The sequence below is a fragment of the Lineus longissimus genome, chromosome 16 (assembly GCF_910592395.1).
Source record: "Lineus longissimus chromosome 16, tnLinLong1.2, whole genome shotgun sequence".
NCBI lineage: Eukaryota > Metazoa > Nemertea > Pilidiophora > Heteronemertea > Lineidae > Lineus > Lineus longissimus.
The window spans coordinates 2103990-2119072 of NC_088323.1; the positions used below are offsets into that span (position 1 = coordinate 2103990).

The following is a 15083-nucleotide window of genomic DNA, read 5'->3' on the forward strand; positions in this document are numbered from 1 at the left end:
AACAATAAGAAAGTTTTACTTGTCTTTGACAAAACATTTACAAATCGGATTATAAGAGGTATTTCGAGGACAATGTCACAACCAGAATGCTGGAATTGGGTTGTGATGGCTTCCGATACTGTCTATTCATCTCCGTCCTCAACCTTAAATATCAGAGTCGGTCATATGTCCCTCCAAAGTTCAGTTAATTTTGTACCATGTCTTTGCTGGATGTGCCATGTCTCTACTGGGTGTCGTGCCTCTTCTCGGCGTGTTCTGTCTGATTTGGATGTGGCCTCTCCCTACATAGTGATGCGTTATGTTCCTACAGGGTGTGCCATGTCTCTATTTGATGTGGGATACTGGGATACATGTTGAAATAAGTAAACAAGCATCACAATGTAATATAATCTGTCCGACGTTTCGGTGTATAGAACCTTCTACTGGGAATGAACAGCAGGTACCTGCGAATTGCTTTGATACTGGGATACATCTCTGTATGCAATCTCCCGGGCCAAATGTCTAATTTACATGCACCCGCTGAAATTGTCACATAGATGTCCAGTAGGTCGAGTGAGACTTGGCAACGATGGTTACCGTTGACGACGCTTGGAGAATGCTCTGTATGGTCTAGATCACGTGATTTTCTTTAAAATACTATAATATACTGTTTATTTTATCCTACTCTTGGGATGTTTATCTTAGGAGCGAACAACCTTTACATTTTGGGATCATTAACATTTTCAGATGGTTTCCATCACGGTACGCCGTTCGTTCACACCTAATTACTTGGGGCGAGTTTAATCTATTTCTCAATTCTAACCCCAGGCGGCGCCATATGCAAAACACAAGGTTGAGACACACTCCGAACAGGTGCAGGCCGCCGCTGTACGGAGATTAATTGATCAACACGGCACACGCACACACACGTGGATGTACTGGCGACATTGTATCCAAACATTGTATGTTATAGTGTATGTCGTATCCATGTGTGTTCTCGCGTGGAGTTACCAGTTAATAGCGGATCTGGGAATTAGTTTGAGTCTTCGATATTCGTGATGGGCGTCACGTGCCCTCTGACGAAGCCTCCGTGACGGCAATCGACGGCTGCCTCTGGGCGACTCTCTCCTGCAGACGGATCTCTTCGTCCTTCAATTGCGCTAGGAGATTCTCCAGAGCCTGCCTCTCAGTTTTGGCCAGCTCCAGCTCCTTCTCAATCACCTCACACATATCCTGGACATGATCGGTATGGCGGAGCAAACTCGGCTTGACCGCCATTTCTACTTCAAGGTCACTCTCAATGATACTTCGTTTGTATAGCTGAACGCTTAGCTGCTGTTCAACCCGTTGGAACCGGGCCTGATTCTCCTCGTACTCCACTTTCAAATTGTCAAAGTCGTTTGTATCTTTCCGCGCCGACGCGACGAGCGCTTTGGCCAACGATTCTTTTTCCTCTGCCATATGACGTAGGTCGGCCTGGAGGTGGTGTATCTTCTCCTCGGCCTCGTCGAACCGGACTTTCAAGATGTCCCACCTATCCTCCCGTTTTAACATTCCATCCAAATCAGCCGTTTCTTTCGACAACTTTCCTTCCTGTCCTTTGATCTTCTTCAGCAAATCGTCCGAGCGCTTTGAAAGTCCGCCTCGAATTTTCTTGATCCTGGCTAGTCTGTCGCTAATGTTCATATTGCGTTTCTCGTTCAAAGCACACCACTTTTTTACCAGGGTTTCAGCTTTCATCCCCTTTACTACAATATCCGGAACTAACCGAATAATGGACAACAGATTTTCGCTGCATTTAAAGTTCTGCACAAGCGCTTCGCTTTCCAAACTGAAATAATCCTTGTCTATGGCGGTTTTGTCCGCTAGGAGGCTCTCCCATCTACCTCCAATATAAAGCAAACCATTCATAGCATTCCCCGCCTCCTCGTCATCACACATTTCTAGCAGTTCGCGAAAGTCTTCTCCGAGTGACGAAAGAATCGTTCGGGATTTGTACAGAGTCTCTCGGAGTTGTTCGTTTTCTTCGCGGGATTCTTCGTCCATCGTCGCAGCCTCCGACTGCTGCAAATGAAACATCGGGTAGAAAATCCGCTGATCGAAATTGTTCTTCAAATCTCGTAAATACTGCAGATAACTCAGAAACCATTGGAAATAACTGTACAGGTTTTCCTCGGCGTCGCTTGAAGTCAAGATGGCTTCCGGTCTTTGAACGATGCTGGTCCGTCTGCTTTCGCGTGCTGACGTCATGGTTGCCGCACTGTAAACACTGGGCGTCGGCGATTTCCCACCTGACTTTTTCGGCCGAGGCGTACCCGCAGCCAACTTTTTCTCAGTCTTATCGACAAATTCCTGAATATCGCCCAAAGAATCGACTTTTGTTCGTTTACTCAGTTCTTTCAACATACTGTAGAGTAGTTTGCTGTCAAATCGTTTCTTGTTCTTGATCATCTTTTCGGTGAAAGCTTCGATCAGGACCTTGATCGTGGAGATTCGCTGATGACGGTCCTCCATGCTATCTGAAATGATAAAGAGGGACGTATGTGCAGGCGTCGTGTCACATGAGCAACAAAAGGGGCCCGTGTATGCATGGAAAAAGGCGAGGCCGCTATCCCGGTTCAATAAAGAAAGTCCCGGGGAAGTGAACAACTTTTATCAACTAAACTATACTCCGTGAGCAGTGGATCGGCCCCATCCCGACCCCTGATGTTGGAAGACCATGTTTAAGACAACGAATGGATGAATTTCCTCGGGAGTATAAGATAACTAGTTGAACACATATCGACAAATCACCTTCTACTGATCAAATTGTCAACCGGTGCATTATTCATGTTTACATTGGCGATTTTCATCACTAATCTTTGATTGAATATTCTAGCCTCCCAGAAAATAAACTATGTAATCTAAAAACCAAATACAAAATCTAGGTCACGAGACTTTCGATAGCGAATTTGGCAGATTTGGGGATCAGTTAGAAATGTAGACAAATGAAGACTTCTGTTCCATGCATGCGATGGAAATGCCGGTGTAAGCATTTCGATGTTCTCTGTACCAGCGTCGAACACGTGACAAAGTAGGTATTCTTCCTCAGGGTTGGGTTGCAAAAGTGGTGTAAATCCATGTCCCTGCAGTTTTTCTGTCAATGTTTACGATGTATACGCATGCCTCTATTTGCTTTTGTAAGTGCAAAGCTTTTTATAATGAAAATAAAGCGCTTTGTCGAATTGAATGTTGTTTGAACGTCTCTACTTGTATTTTCGACAGCTCGTCTAGTGACCCTTGGGATCGCCTTCTCCTATATCGCTAGGCTTGGCCAATTGAAGGCTGCATGGTGTTTGTGTAAGAGAGTAGTTTCAGCATCGGAGTGGAAGCGGTTTTAAGTGTAGGAACAACAAGTTGTAAAAAGATGCGTTTGAATTCTGAAGCATTAGAAAAATAAACTTTTCGAAGTACATGTATGATCCAGTATGATCCAGTATGATTGTTACAGGAGTCATTGCCTCCAAAAACGTCATTCTTGCCTTCATTCGTCTTTCGATGAATAACAGGCGCGTGTGCCTGCTAAAACTGATCTATACATTCAGGAAGGCTGACAGGAAGTCCCCCTTAAATAACTCACATGGATTGGCTGAAATTTTATGACTGCAAAGTGAGTGCAGAATTTAGCACGTCTGATTGGACCACACAACCGGAAGTTTCACCAAAGGGTGTTTTCGGAAGTCCTGAATATGGATATATTATGAAATGATAGAGCCATTTCGGATAATTTCACCAGAGGAAGGAACTTCCATTTTACACCAAAATTCAAGCTCACCTGTGAAATCCCTTCAACAGAAATAACTCATTAGAATCCAGACTCAGCTTCGACTCGTCGTCCCTCAGTCTTCGAATAAAATATAATAAGAACTAGCTAAACGAAATCAATGCGTGCACCAGAACTCCCATCCCGCTGTGAAGGTGTTTTGATGACCTGCCTGGCTTGGCTTCCACCGGGCCTACCCCGGGACAAACATGACCGACAGGAGACCATACACACTTATTTAATTTTCGGAGACAACCTCAAAGCACAAAGGTTGTCATGAAAAGTTTATTTGCTTTCTCAATATTTGATAATTGTCTGCCTAAGAATTTGCCCCTAAATTCGGGCGCATCGCCAGATCATGTGTTACATGTAATCGATCGGTTGGTGTCCATACGCCCCCTATGAGGGATTTCTAAGAGCAGACTTGGTAAACTTCCGGACATTTAGTCCAATCAGACGTGCTTATTCTGCATCACCGATGAAGATATCAGAACGTGTAGCCAATCACATGTCTATTGGGGGAGACTTCCGGTCAGTTGTCAATTACTTCGGCGCCGCGTGGATTGATTTCATCATTTGATGTTTAGATGCTCGCTTGAACATTTTTATCATGCGTCTCGAGATGGCCCCTTACCTCTGTTTTCTGTCATCCATTGTTGGTACCTCTGCCGTACCTCCATCAGGAAAGACAACTTCTTCGTCTCCTCCACGCGTTGCTCTGGCAACATCATCATGGCAGTAGTCACGTGTGATGAAACCACCAATCAAAACGATGAACACATAAATTGGAGCACTGAAAAGATTTGGGTCCTTGCTTTCGTCACATTTTGGATGTACACTCTACCTTGCTTGAAATATCTCATTCAAGTATCCAGGCTAAAAGAAGCGGACATATTATGTTTCAAAAGAATGGCACATGTATAGACTAGAGGGAGGGTCTTGTTTGGAAAAATAAGGGGCAGACTGCATTTGTTGTAACATATGACCATGACAGGTCTGAGTCCCCAGTTGTAGACCAAAAGATAAATAGATTCCCTTTGGACATTCTTTAGATTTTGGTCTCACTATAACCGTAAATTATCCAACAGTCATTGAACAAAATTCCAGGACTAGTTCACCACTTTAACACGAGCCACAGTGTTCATTTTAGTTCGATGGGGCCGCAGTGTTTGTAACTCGAGAGGTTGAAAGCATCAATGAAGTACTGCGCTGCGATTTCCTTTAAACCATCCATCTATTCCAGAAGAATGATGATGGGATGTTTAAAAGAAAAAGAGGTACTTGTTAAAAAAACCTACCCAGCAGTTCTGTCAAAAGTGTATCTCCTTTCATTTATGTTTTCTACTGTAACATTAACTACAGATCTGTGGAATCCATTTCACGAATAGTATCCGTTCAGTAGTTGGTCTCAGTGATCGCGTGCCAAGCTAGAACAACAATCCGATATTGATACTTCAATCCAAAGGGTTCCTTTCACGAAAAGGTCCTGAATGCCCTCTTTCTAAAATTGTCATGCATTGAATTTTAGTTTTGACAACGTACACATAGGCCTATAACTGTCACATACTGGCATAGGCCTGTTACTTCATTGGCATACGTCACGATTTTACTTTTGTACTGCTCAATTAAACTTCAATGTACGGAAGTTAAACGCCTATAAAGGCCTAGCTAGAGGCATACATGTAATGCCTGTGCTTTCCGAGTAGGCCAATAATTAATGTGAAAGTATAATCTTATAAAACATAACTGAGAGGCCAATATATACTAGATTTTTAGTCTTAATCAATAATCTTGTATAAAGGCCAAATATTGAGATATCAGGCCTACATTGGGCTATACAGGGTGAACCAGATTCTGAAATGTCTGAAATCTGCCAATGGATTTCGAGACCTCTGGTTCGGCATGCATAATGTTAGTTCCTGCAATCTTGCGGTGTTCTGTGAGACAACCAATACATCCTCATGTTTGGTATCAATTCCTCTGATCGATTCCGTCCAATTCGCACACTCCTGATTGGTCGACGGGTCAGATAGTTGGCAAGAAGGATATAGTTTGTATTGATATTTATTGGTTTGAATAGCCGTATAAAATCATGCAATATATATGAAACAGGGGATCGCTAGCATTTAATATAAAAAATACTATTAAATATATCACAGTTAGATAAACATTCTTAGGTGCCGCCCTTCCGGAACGCCAAATTCGAACATTCATGCTCTCGTTATCGTCACGTGGTCAACAACGTAACAGTTACCGTCACTTGAAAATAGTTCCTTTGAAATGCTCTGAGAGTAAGTGGGGATTCAGTCGCACTTCAGAAATGCCCCTAGCCACAGACGCAGATGCATCGAGTACTTGTCACGGTGCACCATCAGATTCTCGTAAACAGTCTAAAATCACATTTAAAAAGCCGTTCCTTGGTAGATTGCCGTCAATATCTCGCAGATGACGGTGGATACGCAGGGTCTGTCACGGCCGGGAACTGCTGTTGTGGGTAGTCCGGTGTGGCGGTCATCGGTTGTGGCATGGGCTGCATGTAAGCCGGGTTCGCCTGCATGAATTGGCCCCCTGGAATCGGATAGGCCTGCTCGGGATATGCTGGTGGTGGGCCTGAAAGAATGATGATGATGATGATGCCTTTGGTCAAAATGAGCGAGTAAGATAAACATAAATCAACTACATGTACATGTAATGGGTGTTCAGTGACACTATTGACTGAAATGAGAAGTGAAAGTACCATTATTCTGGGCTCCTGTCGTGATTGGCTCATCTCTGACTTCACTCCACTATACATGTGGCTGTTCCTCACAGAACAATACAGCCTGCGTTTTCCCAAAACTTACCGTTCCAAGCGTTATTCGTAGTCGCCGGATAAGCTGGTGGGGGACCATTGTAGTAATCCGGCGGCTTGACGGGCATTTGCTGCGGGGGTTGCACGGGGCCACTTGGATAGGCTGGACCCGCGCCTGCCATCGAAGGCCTCGCCTGTTGGCCAACTGAAAGTTGAACGGCAAAACATGTAAAAAACCTGCTGATTTTACATCAAGGGTCTTCATTGTGAATCTGCTTAATGTTTAGAAGCAGACGTCAGCAAATATCTATATACGGTAGAGATTGCTGCTGTACTTACGTCGACAATTACCGTTGACTGAGATTGTAGCGACCCGTTGTCTCTTCCTGTTCTTGTAAGAGCAGCACCATGACAACAAGATCACACACAGGAAGACGATGGAGAAGACAAGGCCGGTCCTGAAACGGATAAGAGATTGGCAAGTGCAACAACATGGATCGTCAGAGGAGGCCCAGAGCTCCATTTTCATGAATATAACATATAAAATGTTCAAAAGCCTCCGGCCGCCAAATATCGATAACGTGACGGGCGGATCTGAGCCGCCCAAATGCCCAGGTGCCATGCATTCGAGAACCACTGCCAGGCGGCTCCACTACTCTGAATGCAACATATCTGGGGGGGGGGGGGATCTTAGTCCACTGTGACTTGAGAGAAAAAGGGAGGTTTACTCACCAGAAGTACCAATAGTTGTACACACAGTAACCACAGTAGGCCTGTGCTCCTTTCTGAAAAAAGAAATATCATTGACTGCGAGACCATCAAAGGGACGGGGATAGAGCAAGCAATGAAGCGACGAAATGGACTTGCGGAAGCGACCCAAGGGCTCTTAATCGACGGTCACTTCTCACAGTTCTGCTCTGTTTGAAAGCTACTCATGTTTCTCACTTGGTGGGGTCTTTTACTTGTCTCCATACACCAAGGAGCCTCGGCTTTAATAATACCTCCATGGTATAGTTCAGTGTATACACCCCAGACTGAGTATTATCTTTCGTCCACGGATCTCGTCCTTTGGTTATTGGCAGATTTTGGGATCAGTTAGAAAAATTGTTGAACAAGTGGTGTTGACAAATAAAGGATGGATTATCACCTAGTACTTCGCTTTAGACAAAGTCCCTATCCACGGCACGGGCTCACACCAGGCAACCACTATGTACACGTCTATAGAAAATGTACCTACCCACAGGAATGATAAGAAAATGAAAGTTGGAAAGACACCGTTGACGGCCATTTTGGCGAACGGGAAAACGATACAAAACGCAGGTCTATTCGGGTTTGATTGTGTGTGTATGAGTTTCCACAGGCCTTGTATGACTTGACCTGTGTTTTGCGTGTTACATAACACTTTGAGCTAATTCGTCTGCTGTTTACACCTTTTGTTATGGCAATTTTGTGACGTCACATGCTGAAAGTAAATACAAAAACCACGTGCTGGTTTCTTGGGCCGGTGTGACAGCGGATATAGTCCCCCTGGAGTCATAGTCCGGTAGCATTGTATTTGACCAATTAAGCAGCATGATCTATTGTACCGCTAACCCTAACCAAAACATTTAGCAATGCGGGGTATTGTTACACGGACTATCAGCCCTAGGACTACTATCCCTTGCACACCTGTGGTGGACAAGTTCCCAACATTGACTTGGGGTGATTTGAATGTTCATCCAAGTGTGTGAACTTAAAGCGTGTGCTCTGCGAACGTCTGATGAAAGACAGCGACGGGTATTTGCTTTCAAACATGTCCACACAATTCAGAAGGTGTGGCACATGTGGCGCCCCACTTTGTCAAAGTGCAATGATCTTTCAAGGTTTCTAATTCTGGTCCTCAGATACCAAGAAAACGCCTATCTGACACCGAAATTTCCTGATTTTTCTGGGGGAGGACCTCCACCCTCTTGTTTCCAAAATAACACCGTGCATTGGGGCTCGAAGACAAAGACGAAACAAGGCAATATTTGACAAGCAAGCGTGTTTATTTCATTCATGAAAAATATCAAGAAAGAAAGTGTGCTAGGCTACAAATTTAAAAGACCACGTATTTTGAATACACAATTATAGTTGGTCGAATTAGTGGCGGATTTACTGGTTGTAAAATTAATATTGTATTCCTACTTTTTCTTTGTTTTACAATTCATAATTATAGGACTAGATATCATTATTTACACATGTACATGTATGCACCCACACGTACAATTGTTATTCTATAATATTTATCTACAAGCAAGCTGATACCTACTCTGGTGTCACTTTCATAAAGTCAATTGATTTTCAGACAAATCGCCTCCTGCCCAAGTACATGTGCACTGCATTTGTGACCGCATGTTCAGCCAAAATGGTTCATTGTCATTTAAAATGTATAAAACCTGGTAATCAGCGAATCACTTTATTCATGCACAAAACAACGGCGGAAGCAAGAAATGACTTTATATCACAGACCATTTGAAAGTGAAAAGAGCGTATTATACTGACTATACTCGTAAATCTAAATGGCCTACGCCGTGTCTGGACATTGTATTTTTCCGTATCTTCACTTAATCGAGTGAGCTTATCTAACACCAGGCGACGCCAATAGTGACGATGCATGCAACATCTGTGTGTATTACAGTTACATAAGTTTCACGTGATCAATTATACGAGAACATATAGGCCTACTGTAAGACAATCCTACAAGACAAGTCCTTACGGCAGTCGTGTGTGTCATTTTTCTTGGTAACGACCACCAAAGTAAACGAACGGCGAAGACCTTTAACGCCAAAGTCATCACAACCATAATCATAGTGAAAGTATGTAGCTTCTGACTGACATGAAAACGTAAGAAGCTCGAAAAGTTACTCGCTCCTTGTTCATTACTTTCAGTACGATTCCAGTCGGCCAAAACCAGTTCAGGTTATTCCTACAAAACGAACAGTTACAGTAGGCAGGTTTCGCAACTGCAACGAAAACGGGAGTACGACGCTCGCAAATCATCTCCTATACTTAATCGTCATTAGAGTCGTATGAGGAATCGGTGATTTAAAAAAAGTCTAAGATAAAGTACACCAACGTTATACATTCTTCGAACGCTGTTCGTCGTTGTTAAACTTGCGGCTTCGAGTCCTTGAAGCAACTACGGTGTGATTTTATTTCTATCCATTTTGTAGGAATAACCGGGGTCGCCCTACACTCCCACGCTGTGATTGACGTGTGCGCGTGCGCGCGCGTGTACGTGTGTGTGTGATTTTAGTAGAGATAATTTTCAATGAATGATATTGCGTTTGAATCCGACAATGCTGTAGGAGTAATAGGGTCGCCCTTTCGGAAACGTTACGGTATCCTCGACAATCTGGGCTACAGGTACATATAAGGATACATATAAGGATACAACAGGTACATATAAGGATAATATATGAGATGATACAGGATACTATAACAAAATTTGTAAGATTGCGACAATTACGCAAACCGCCGCAATGTTTCTTAGAACACGGACCTCCAGTTGTATATAAGTCGTTTACCACCTGTCGGAATCACGTTAATGGTTTGTTTTCATAATCATATCTTCTGAACCAAAAACTTTATGCCACGGAGGTAAAAATGAAACAAAAGTATGGTCACACTCAGTGCTTGTTAACCTCGATCCTATAAGGATGTCATAGGCTTAGCTTGCCATAGTGTGGAGCCACAACAATCGGATCGGGTACCAACTTAAGACATGATATTTAAAAAATTTAATGAAATTTTGATGACAAATTTTCTTTACGTTTCTGCTTGAGCTCTGGACAGTGCTGTTACTGGTGTACAAGTTATTGTGTTCATTAGTTTCGTTTTATATGTAATGAATTTGTTCAAAAATAAAAAAATTGATCAACAATGCAAAAAATGAAGGTTGTTGTAAAAGCACAAAAATTCAACAAATTCTTCAGAAAATATCAGACACGAGTTTGACTTCGTTAGATTTGCCAGTAACATCTCCCGACAAAATTGTGCTAAACGTCATTCGAAGTGCAGTGTTTTATACCTCTCCCGCATGTCAGGTGTTGTTTCATTTTGTCATGATGGGTGCATGATTGGTGCATGGGTTTAAATATACATGGGTGCCTTTAAAAGGTAAACTTTGGGTGATCAACATAATCGAGGATACCGTCACAACACTGAGTCTCTATCTCGATTCTCTTAGAAATACAGTCTTGCGACGAAGGCGAGCATCATCACGACGAGGGGCAGGCCTGACAGGTGGGTGGCTCCACTTTCTGAAAATAATACAGTAATTTGGAGTTATTAAGTAATTAACAGATTGCAGATAGATAGCGTCTTGCTGCCTGCTGCCATTTCAAAAGCAAAGAACTCCAATAGGGCCCCCAGGATTGGTTAATTTCAAATGAGTACGCCGGCGACGCAGAATTTAACGCTTTTGATTGGATACGACTTACCTCACACATATTGTACTACCAACATTATTTCGGACATTCTCCGAATGAGAGGATTGCTAGCATTTGCTCCGTAGCAAAAGTACGCTCTGTAAACGGTGCTAGTATCACTAAGCAACCCTTACCAATGGCGGGGCTTGGCGGCCGTGTTTCAGAATCTCTAAATGGTGCATTTCATGCTTCTTTTTTCACATTTTTGTCCGTACCTTTGGTACAGATGTTTGTGTTAAAAAACACGGTCATTTACCAACTGAATTTTCCCCAAGATTACGACCATGGCCAGTCCTCTTTTTCGCCACCTTCGACCGACCAGAACCTGCACTTGCGTTTTAAAAATAACGACATGACTTATATGCAAATCAGATCAAACAAAATTTAGTCACTGTCGCAGGGCTGCTAAGGTCAAAGTCTCGTTACACCAGAAGGTACAATGTACAAATAATAACGAGTACAACCTAATCGCAAGCAAAACTCGCAATAGTGCATTTCCTCACTTTCTTGTCGTGTTTATGAAGACTTACTTGGAGTTGTTGCAGTTGTTGGAGTTGTTGCAGTTATTGGCTCTGTTGGGTCCTCTAATTCCACATTCAAACTAGTTCCTTCCTTCGCGGTGCATTTGTATTTTCCGTAATCGGCTTTGGTAATTTTGGTCAGCTTCAGGGTGATTGTGGCTGATCCCGAAACTACTCCTCCATCGGCCAATTTGGTCGTGGAATCATCCTTGAACCACGAGTAAGGGGCGGTTCCACCCGTACACTGCAGTTCCACAGTGGCGCCTATGGCCGGTTTTAATGTGCTGCCTTGTTTAGCTGTGACCACAGCTGTAAAAAAAGAACACTCGAAAATAAAAGCGGGTCGATCATCATAGTGTGATATTCTTCTTCTTCTTTTTTAACGTTCGATCAACTTGGAGGTCTTGTTTCCAGTCAATAAACCTCTTGCGGAATGAGCCTCCGTCTTCGGCCAGTGGTAGAGTATTTGGCAAGTTAGTTCTGGCAAAGAGAACGAAGTGAGCACCTATGTATAACGGCGTTCCTTAGGGCAGTCAGGTCCACACATTCGACTGCATGGGTCCAGGGAAATCCATTCATTCAGCACTTGAAATTGCCAGAAACACAGTAAAAAAATTGGTCGTGGAATCGTGGAATCGTGGAATCGTGGAATTTTTTTGTGAATTTGCAACAACTAAGGGTAGACGGGAAATTATCATTTTTTCTAGGAAATTGGCCAACTGACCAATTTTAAGTCGGTACATTTTTCAAATGATATGCAAGTTCATCATCTGAACTGCAACTGAAAATTCACAAAAGCTGTCAGATGTTGTGCTATTAAAGCGTGATCAATAGGCCGATCATTAGCTGAGTGTCAAGTACATGAACAGTGATTTTGATTAGACGAAAGACAAGCATAACATAAACAAATTCATTCACAGGATTAGGAGGATCTTCAGACATGTCAGAGTAAGACCTGCACAAAAGTGAGTTCCCCTAGCACTCACGAGTTACAATTTAATTAGACAAATTATTGACCAAGCATTTATTATGTCACACGTTAGAAATTATTAAGAACTCGGAATTTGTAATCGTAGTTGGTGAAGGAAACTCACAATTATTCATCTTCAGTTGATTTCGGAAAGTTACATGTAGCGGGTATTTGCTCCAATGTGATTGAGACCTTGGTATCGAATGCAATCTACTTACGAATAGCTGCCAATGTTGTTAGTACTTGTGCCGACGCGATTGCCAATAAAACAAGAATTGAAACCGTCTTCATCCTGGCGATGGTCTACGAATTTCGTACTGTATTTCGTTGGGGAATATCAAGTGATTTCTTCGTCGACTGGTTTCAACCAAATCCTACTCTATCCTTTATCGGGCCCTGGACAAAGCGACCCTAGCATTGCCGTGGTGACCACCTATAGCCAAACAGATGTCAGCCAATCAGAAGAGCCTTTCCATGCGCTGCGGCATTCCCGGATTGGTTGCTGCAAGATCTGCAGTCCGCTTTATGCAAATTCCATATCTGATTTCGAAATCGAATTGCTCATAATAACAGCGAATAAACACTACAGAACCGAATCAAATTTTGGTATTGTCATCTTCATGACGGGAGTGCTTGTTTACTCAGTGTTCATTTCGAAGCCGACAATCATTTACCAAGTATTTGAAAACGCCCATGATACACCATCAATTTCTCATGCGAAAATATTGACGATTTAAAAGCAAATTCTCATGTTTTTTTAATCATAATCTATTTCGAACAAGTGTTTGCCGTTCCGGGGAGATATCTGCACGGTGTTTAAAAAAAAGGCGATGGCGAGATGATAAAGTCCTATTCTCATCCGCTGAATATCCGAGCCATTCTGAACCATCGGAAGTATCTGACTCCGTCCGTACAGAGTCCGGGTCGGCGTAGTGGATGCCCTCAGGCGCGCCTGCTGGGATGCAAACTCTTCAAGCCGTGCGCGGGGAAATGCTTCGTGACCAGATGGTCCGCGCAAGTCGTTTATTCCCTGTACATGTTCTGCCCTGAAGCGGGTTTGGGCCTCTTTGCCGGCAGAATACTTTCCACCTGAGGTGATGGTATTTCTACCGGGGTTTGGTTGTCGGGGGAATCAAGCAAGCGAGCGATTTGGCTCTGCAATTGCATGAGTAGCCCCCAGTTGCCTATTGACAAGATATATAGAACTGATCTCGACCATGCACGCCCTATACGCCGTCGAGTGAGACAACTATACCGTCAAGCAACATCTGAAAAAATGGACGACAATAGTTGCTACCCAACAACTGAAAACACAGAGATGTGCAAACAGTATGATTAAGCGTTAGACAAACGTACCAGACTTTTTCATCTGAGAGCAACTCATCCAAAAACATACCTTGGAAATGACGTGGACAATGAAACATTGGTGGGAGGACAATTGTAAGAATGTCCTTCTAGGAAGTGAGTATGTTGTGGTTTGTCTGGACGAGTTCATAGGAGATTTGCCAAATGCATTACAATTTACTCTTAATCATCAAACTTTTAGTTGTCTGCTTTATTTTCGTTGGTTTTATTTAGGCGATCAGCCAGATTTGATGTTGAATATTGGTACTGGTAAAACAGACCATTCGACTTTAAGTGATAGCAAATATAGACTCCCACTGTCAATGTCAAACTAGAACGTGTCATGACAGAGATAGGAGGTCAAGTTGGCCAGCTCCAACATTTGGATCACTTGATGGTTCTCATTGACAATACATCATGTTTGGCTTACTGTCTTCTTTCAAGAACAGATTAATCACCTTAGCATTTTCTGTGGATGATATCAGGCACGTTTTGACGTAAACATTTGCTCTAATAGCTGCACTTTTGATCAGTCGTCCGGGATTATTCCGCGATTTACATGTAGTTTTTGGACATTAACAGGGTGGATACACAGGTATTGCATAGATTTACCTAGGCAACACAAAACAAACAAGGCACTCTTCATCGAAGTCTCTTGTTTGAGGGTTATATGGGAGTCCTATACTGGCATGAAAAGAATATGCGCAGCCTAACGGCGGCAACTCCACCCCTCAAAATGCTATTTTTATACTTCTATTGCGTAGTTTCTTCTCGACTAGACGCAAGGACCCAACGCGCCGCGTAGCGGCAAAATAGCGAAGCTGGCAAAACATTTATAACGGGGTCACCGTGATCTCATTATGGACCTATAGCGCGATTATGGGGTTGTAACTATTTTGCTGTATATTGTCATGAGGAAAGAAAAGCACGCGACTTAACGCCGACCTATTTATGCAAAGTGATAATTAGAAGGTATATAGTTCAGGAAATGTTAATAAATGATCATTCCATATCGTCTTTTGAGAGCATTTTTAATTGTAAAAAATATATGCCTACGTCACAGTCTCTGCAATCAGTAGTCTCACGCAGCCAGAAATTTCTTTGTACGAGACGTTTTCAAGCACGATGTATGTGGGCAAAAGCAACACTGCGCAAGATTACCTCGAGCAGGGGCTAATAATAGATTATGCTAATGAGCATACCTTCCTCATTGAGTTTTCCCAGG

The 15083-nt window shown here is 42.9% G+C and overlaps 3 protein-coding genes across 4 annotated transcripts; all 3 read right to left on the reverse strand.

The window, feature by feature from the left end:
• Positions 1–8: 8 nt before the first annotated feature.
• LOC135500667 (uncharacterized) lies at positions 9–5393 on the reverse strand. Of its 2 annotated transcripts, XM_064792268.1 has the most exons (3): positions 5080–5393; positions 4416–4657; positions 9–2498 (listed from the first exon to the last, which is right to left on the reverse strand). In XM_064792268.1, the coding sequence occupies exons 2-3, from the start codon at positions 4513–4515 to the stop codon at positions 1045–1047; spliced, it is 1554 nt and encodes a 517-aa protein (XP_064648338.1). In that variant the 5' UTR covers positions 4516–4657; positions 5080–5393; the 3' UTR covers positions 9–1044. The 2 variants fall into 2 exon arrangements, with proteins under 2 accessions (XP_064648338.1, XP_064648339.1); XM_064792269.1 differs by lacking the exons at positions 4416–4657; positions 5080–5393 and adding an exon at positions 3794–3967.
• A 464-nt stretch (positions 5394–5857) lies between these two features.
• Positions 5858–8015, reverse strand: LOC135500736 (uncharacterized). Its single transcript, XM_064792373.1, has 5 exons — positions 7810–8015; positions 7305–7357; positions 6912–7030; positions 6625–6777; positions 5858–6391 (listed from the first exon to the last, which is right to left on the reverse strand). The coding sequence occupies exons 1-5, from the start codon at positions 7858–7860 to the stop codon at positions 6213–6215; spliced, it is 555 nt and encodes a 184-aa protein (XP_064648443.1). The 5' UTR covers positions 7861–8015; the 3' UTR covers positions 5858–6212.
• A 565-nt stretch (positions 8016–8580) lies between these two features.
• Positions 8581–12902, reverse strand: LOC135500627 (uncharacterized). Its single transcript, XM_064792179.1, has 3 exons — positions 12733–12902; positions 11554–11853; positions 8581–10855 (listed from the first exon to the last, which is right to left on the reverse strand). The coding sequence occupies exons 1-3, from the start codon at positions 12803–12805 to the stop codon at positions 10779–10781; spliced, it is 450 nt and encodes a 149-aa protein (XP_064648249.1). The 5' UTR covers positions 12806–12902; the 3' UTR covers positions 8581–10778.
• Positions 12903–15083: the final 2181 nt, after the last annotated feature.

Excerpts from the sequence above, each read along its gene's own strand:
- LOC135500627 (XM_064792179.1), bottom strand. The coding sequence starts at position 12,805 with ATGAAGACGGTTTCAATTCTTGTTTTATTGGCAATCGCGTCGGCACAA. Across the intron at positions 11,854-12,732 it reads AACAACATTGGCAGCTATTC|CTGTGGTCACAGCTAAACAA; the intron begins GTAAGTAGATTG and ends CTTTTTTTACAG. Across the intron at positions 10,856-11,553 it reads AACAACTGCAACAACTCCAA|AAAGTGGAGCCACCCACCTG; the intron begins GTAAGTCTTCAT and ends TATTATTTTCAG.
- LOC135500667 (XM_064792268.1), bottom strand. The coding sequence starts at position 4,515 with ATGATGATGTTGCCAGAGCAACGCGTGGAGGAGACGAAGAAGTTGTCT. Across the intron at positions 2,499-4,415 it reads ATGGATGACAGAAAACAGAG|ATAGCATGGAGGACCGTCAT; the intron begins GTAAGGGGCCAT and ends TTATCATTTCAG.
- LOC135500736 (XM_064792373.1), bottom strand. The coding sequence starts at position 7,860 with ATGGCCGTCAACGGTGTCTTTCCAACTTTCATTTTCTTATCATTCCTG. Across the intron at positions 7,358-7,809 it reads TTTTCTTATCATTCCTGTGG|AAAGGAGCACAGGCCTACTG; the intron begins GTAGGTACATTT and ends TTCTTTTTTCAG. Across the intron at positions 7,031-7,304 it reads TACAACTATTGGTACTTCTG|GACCGGCCTTGTCTTCTCCA; the intron begins GTGAGTAAACCT and ends TATCCGTTTCAG.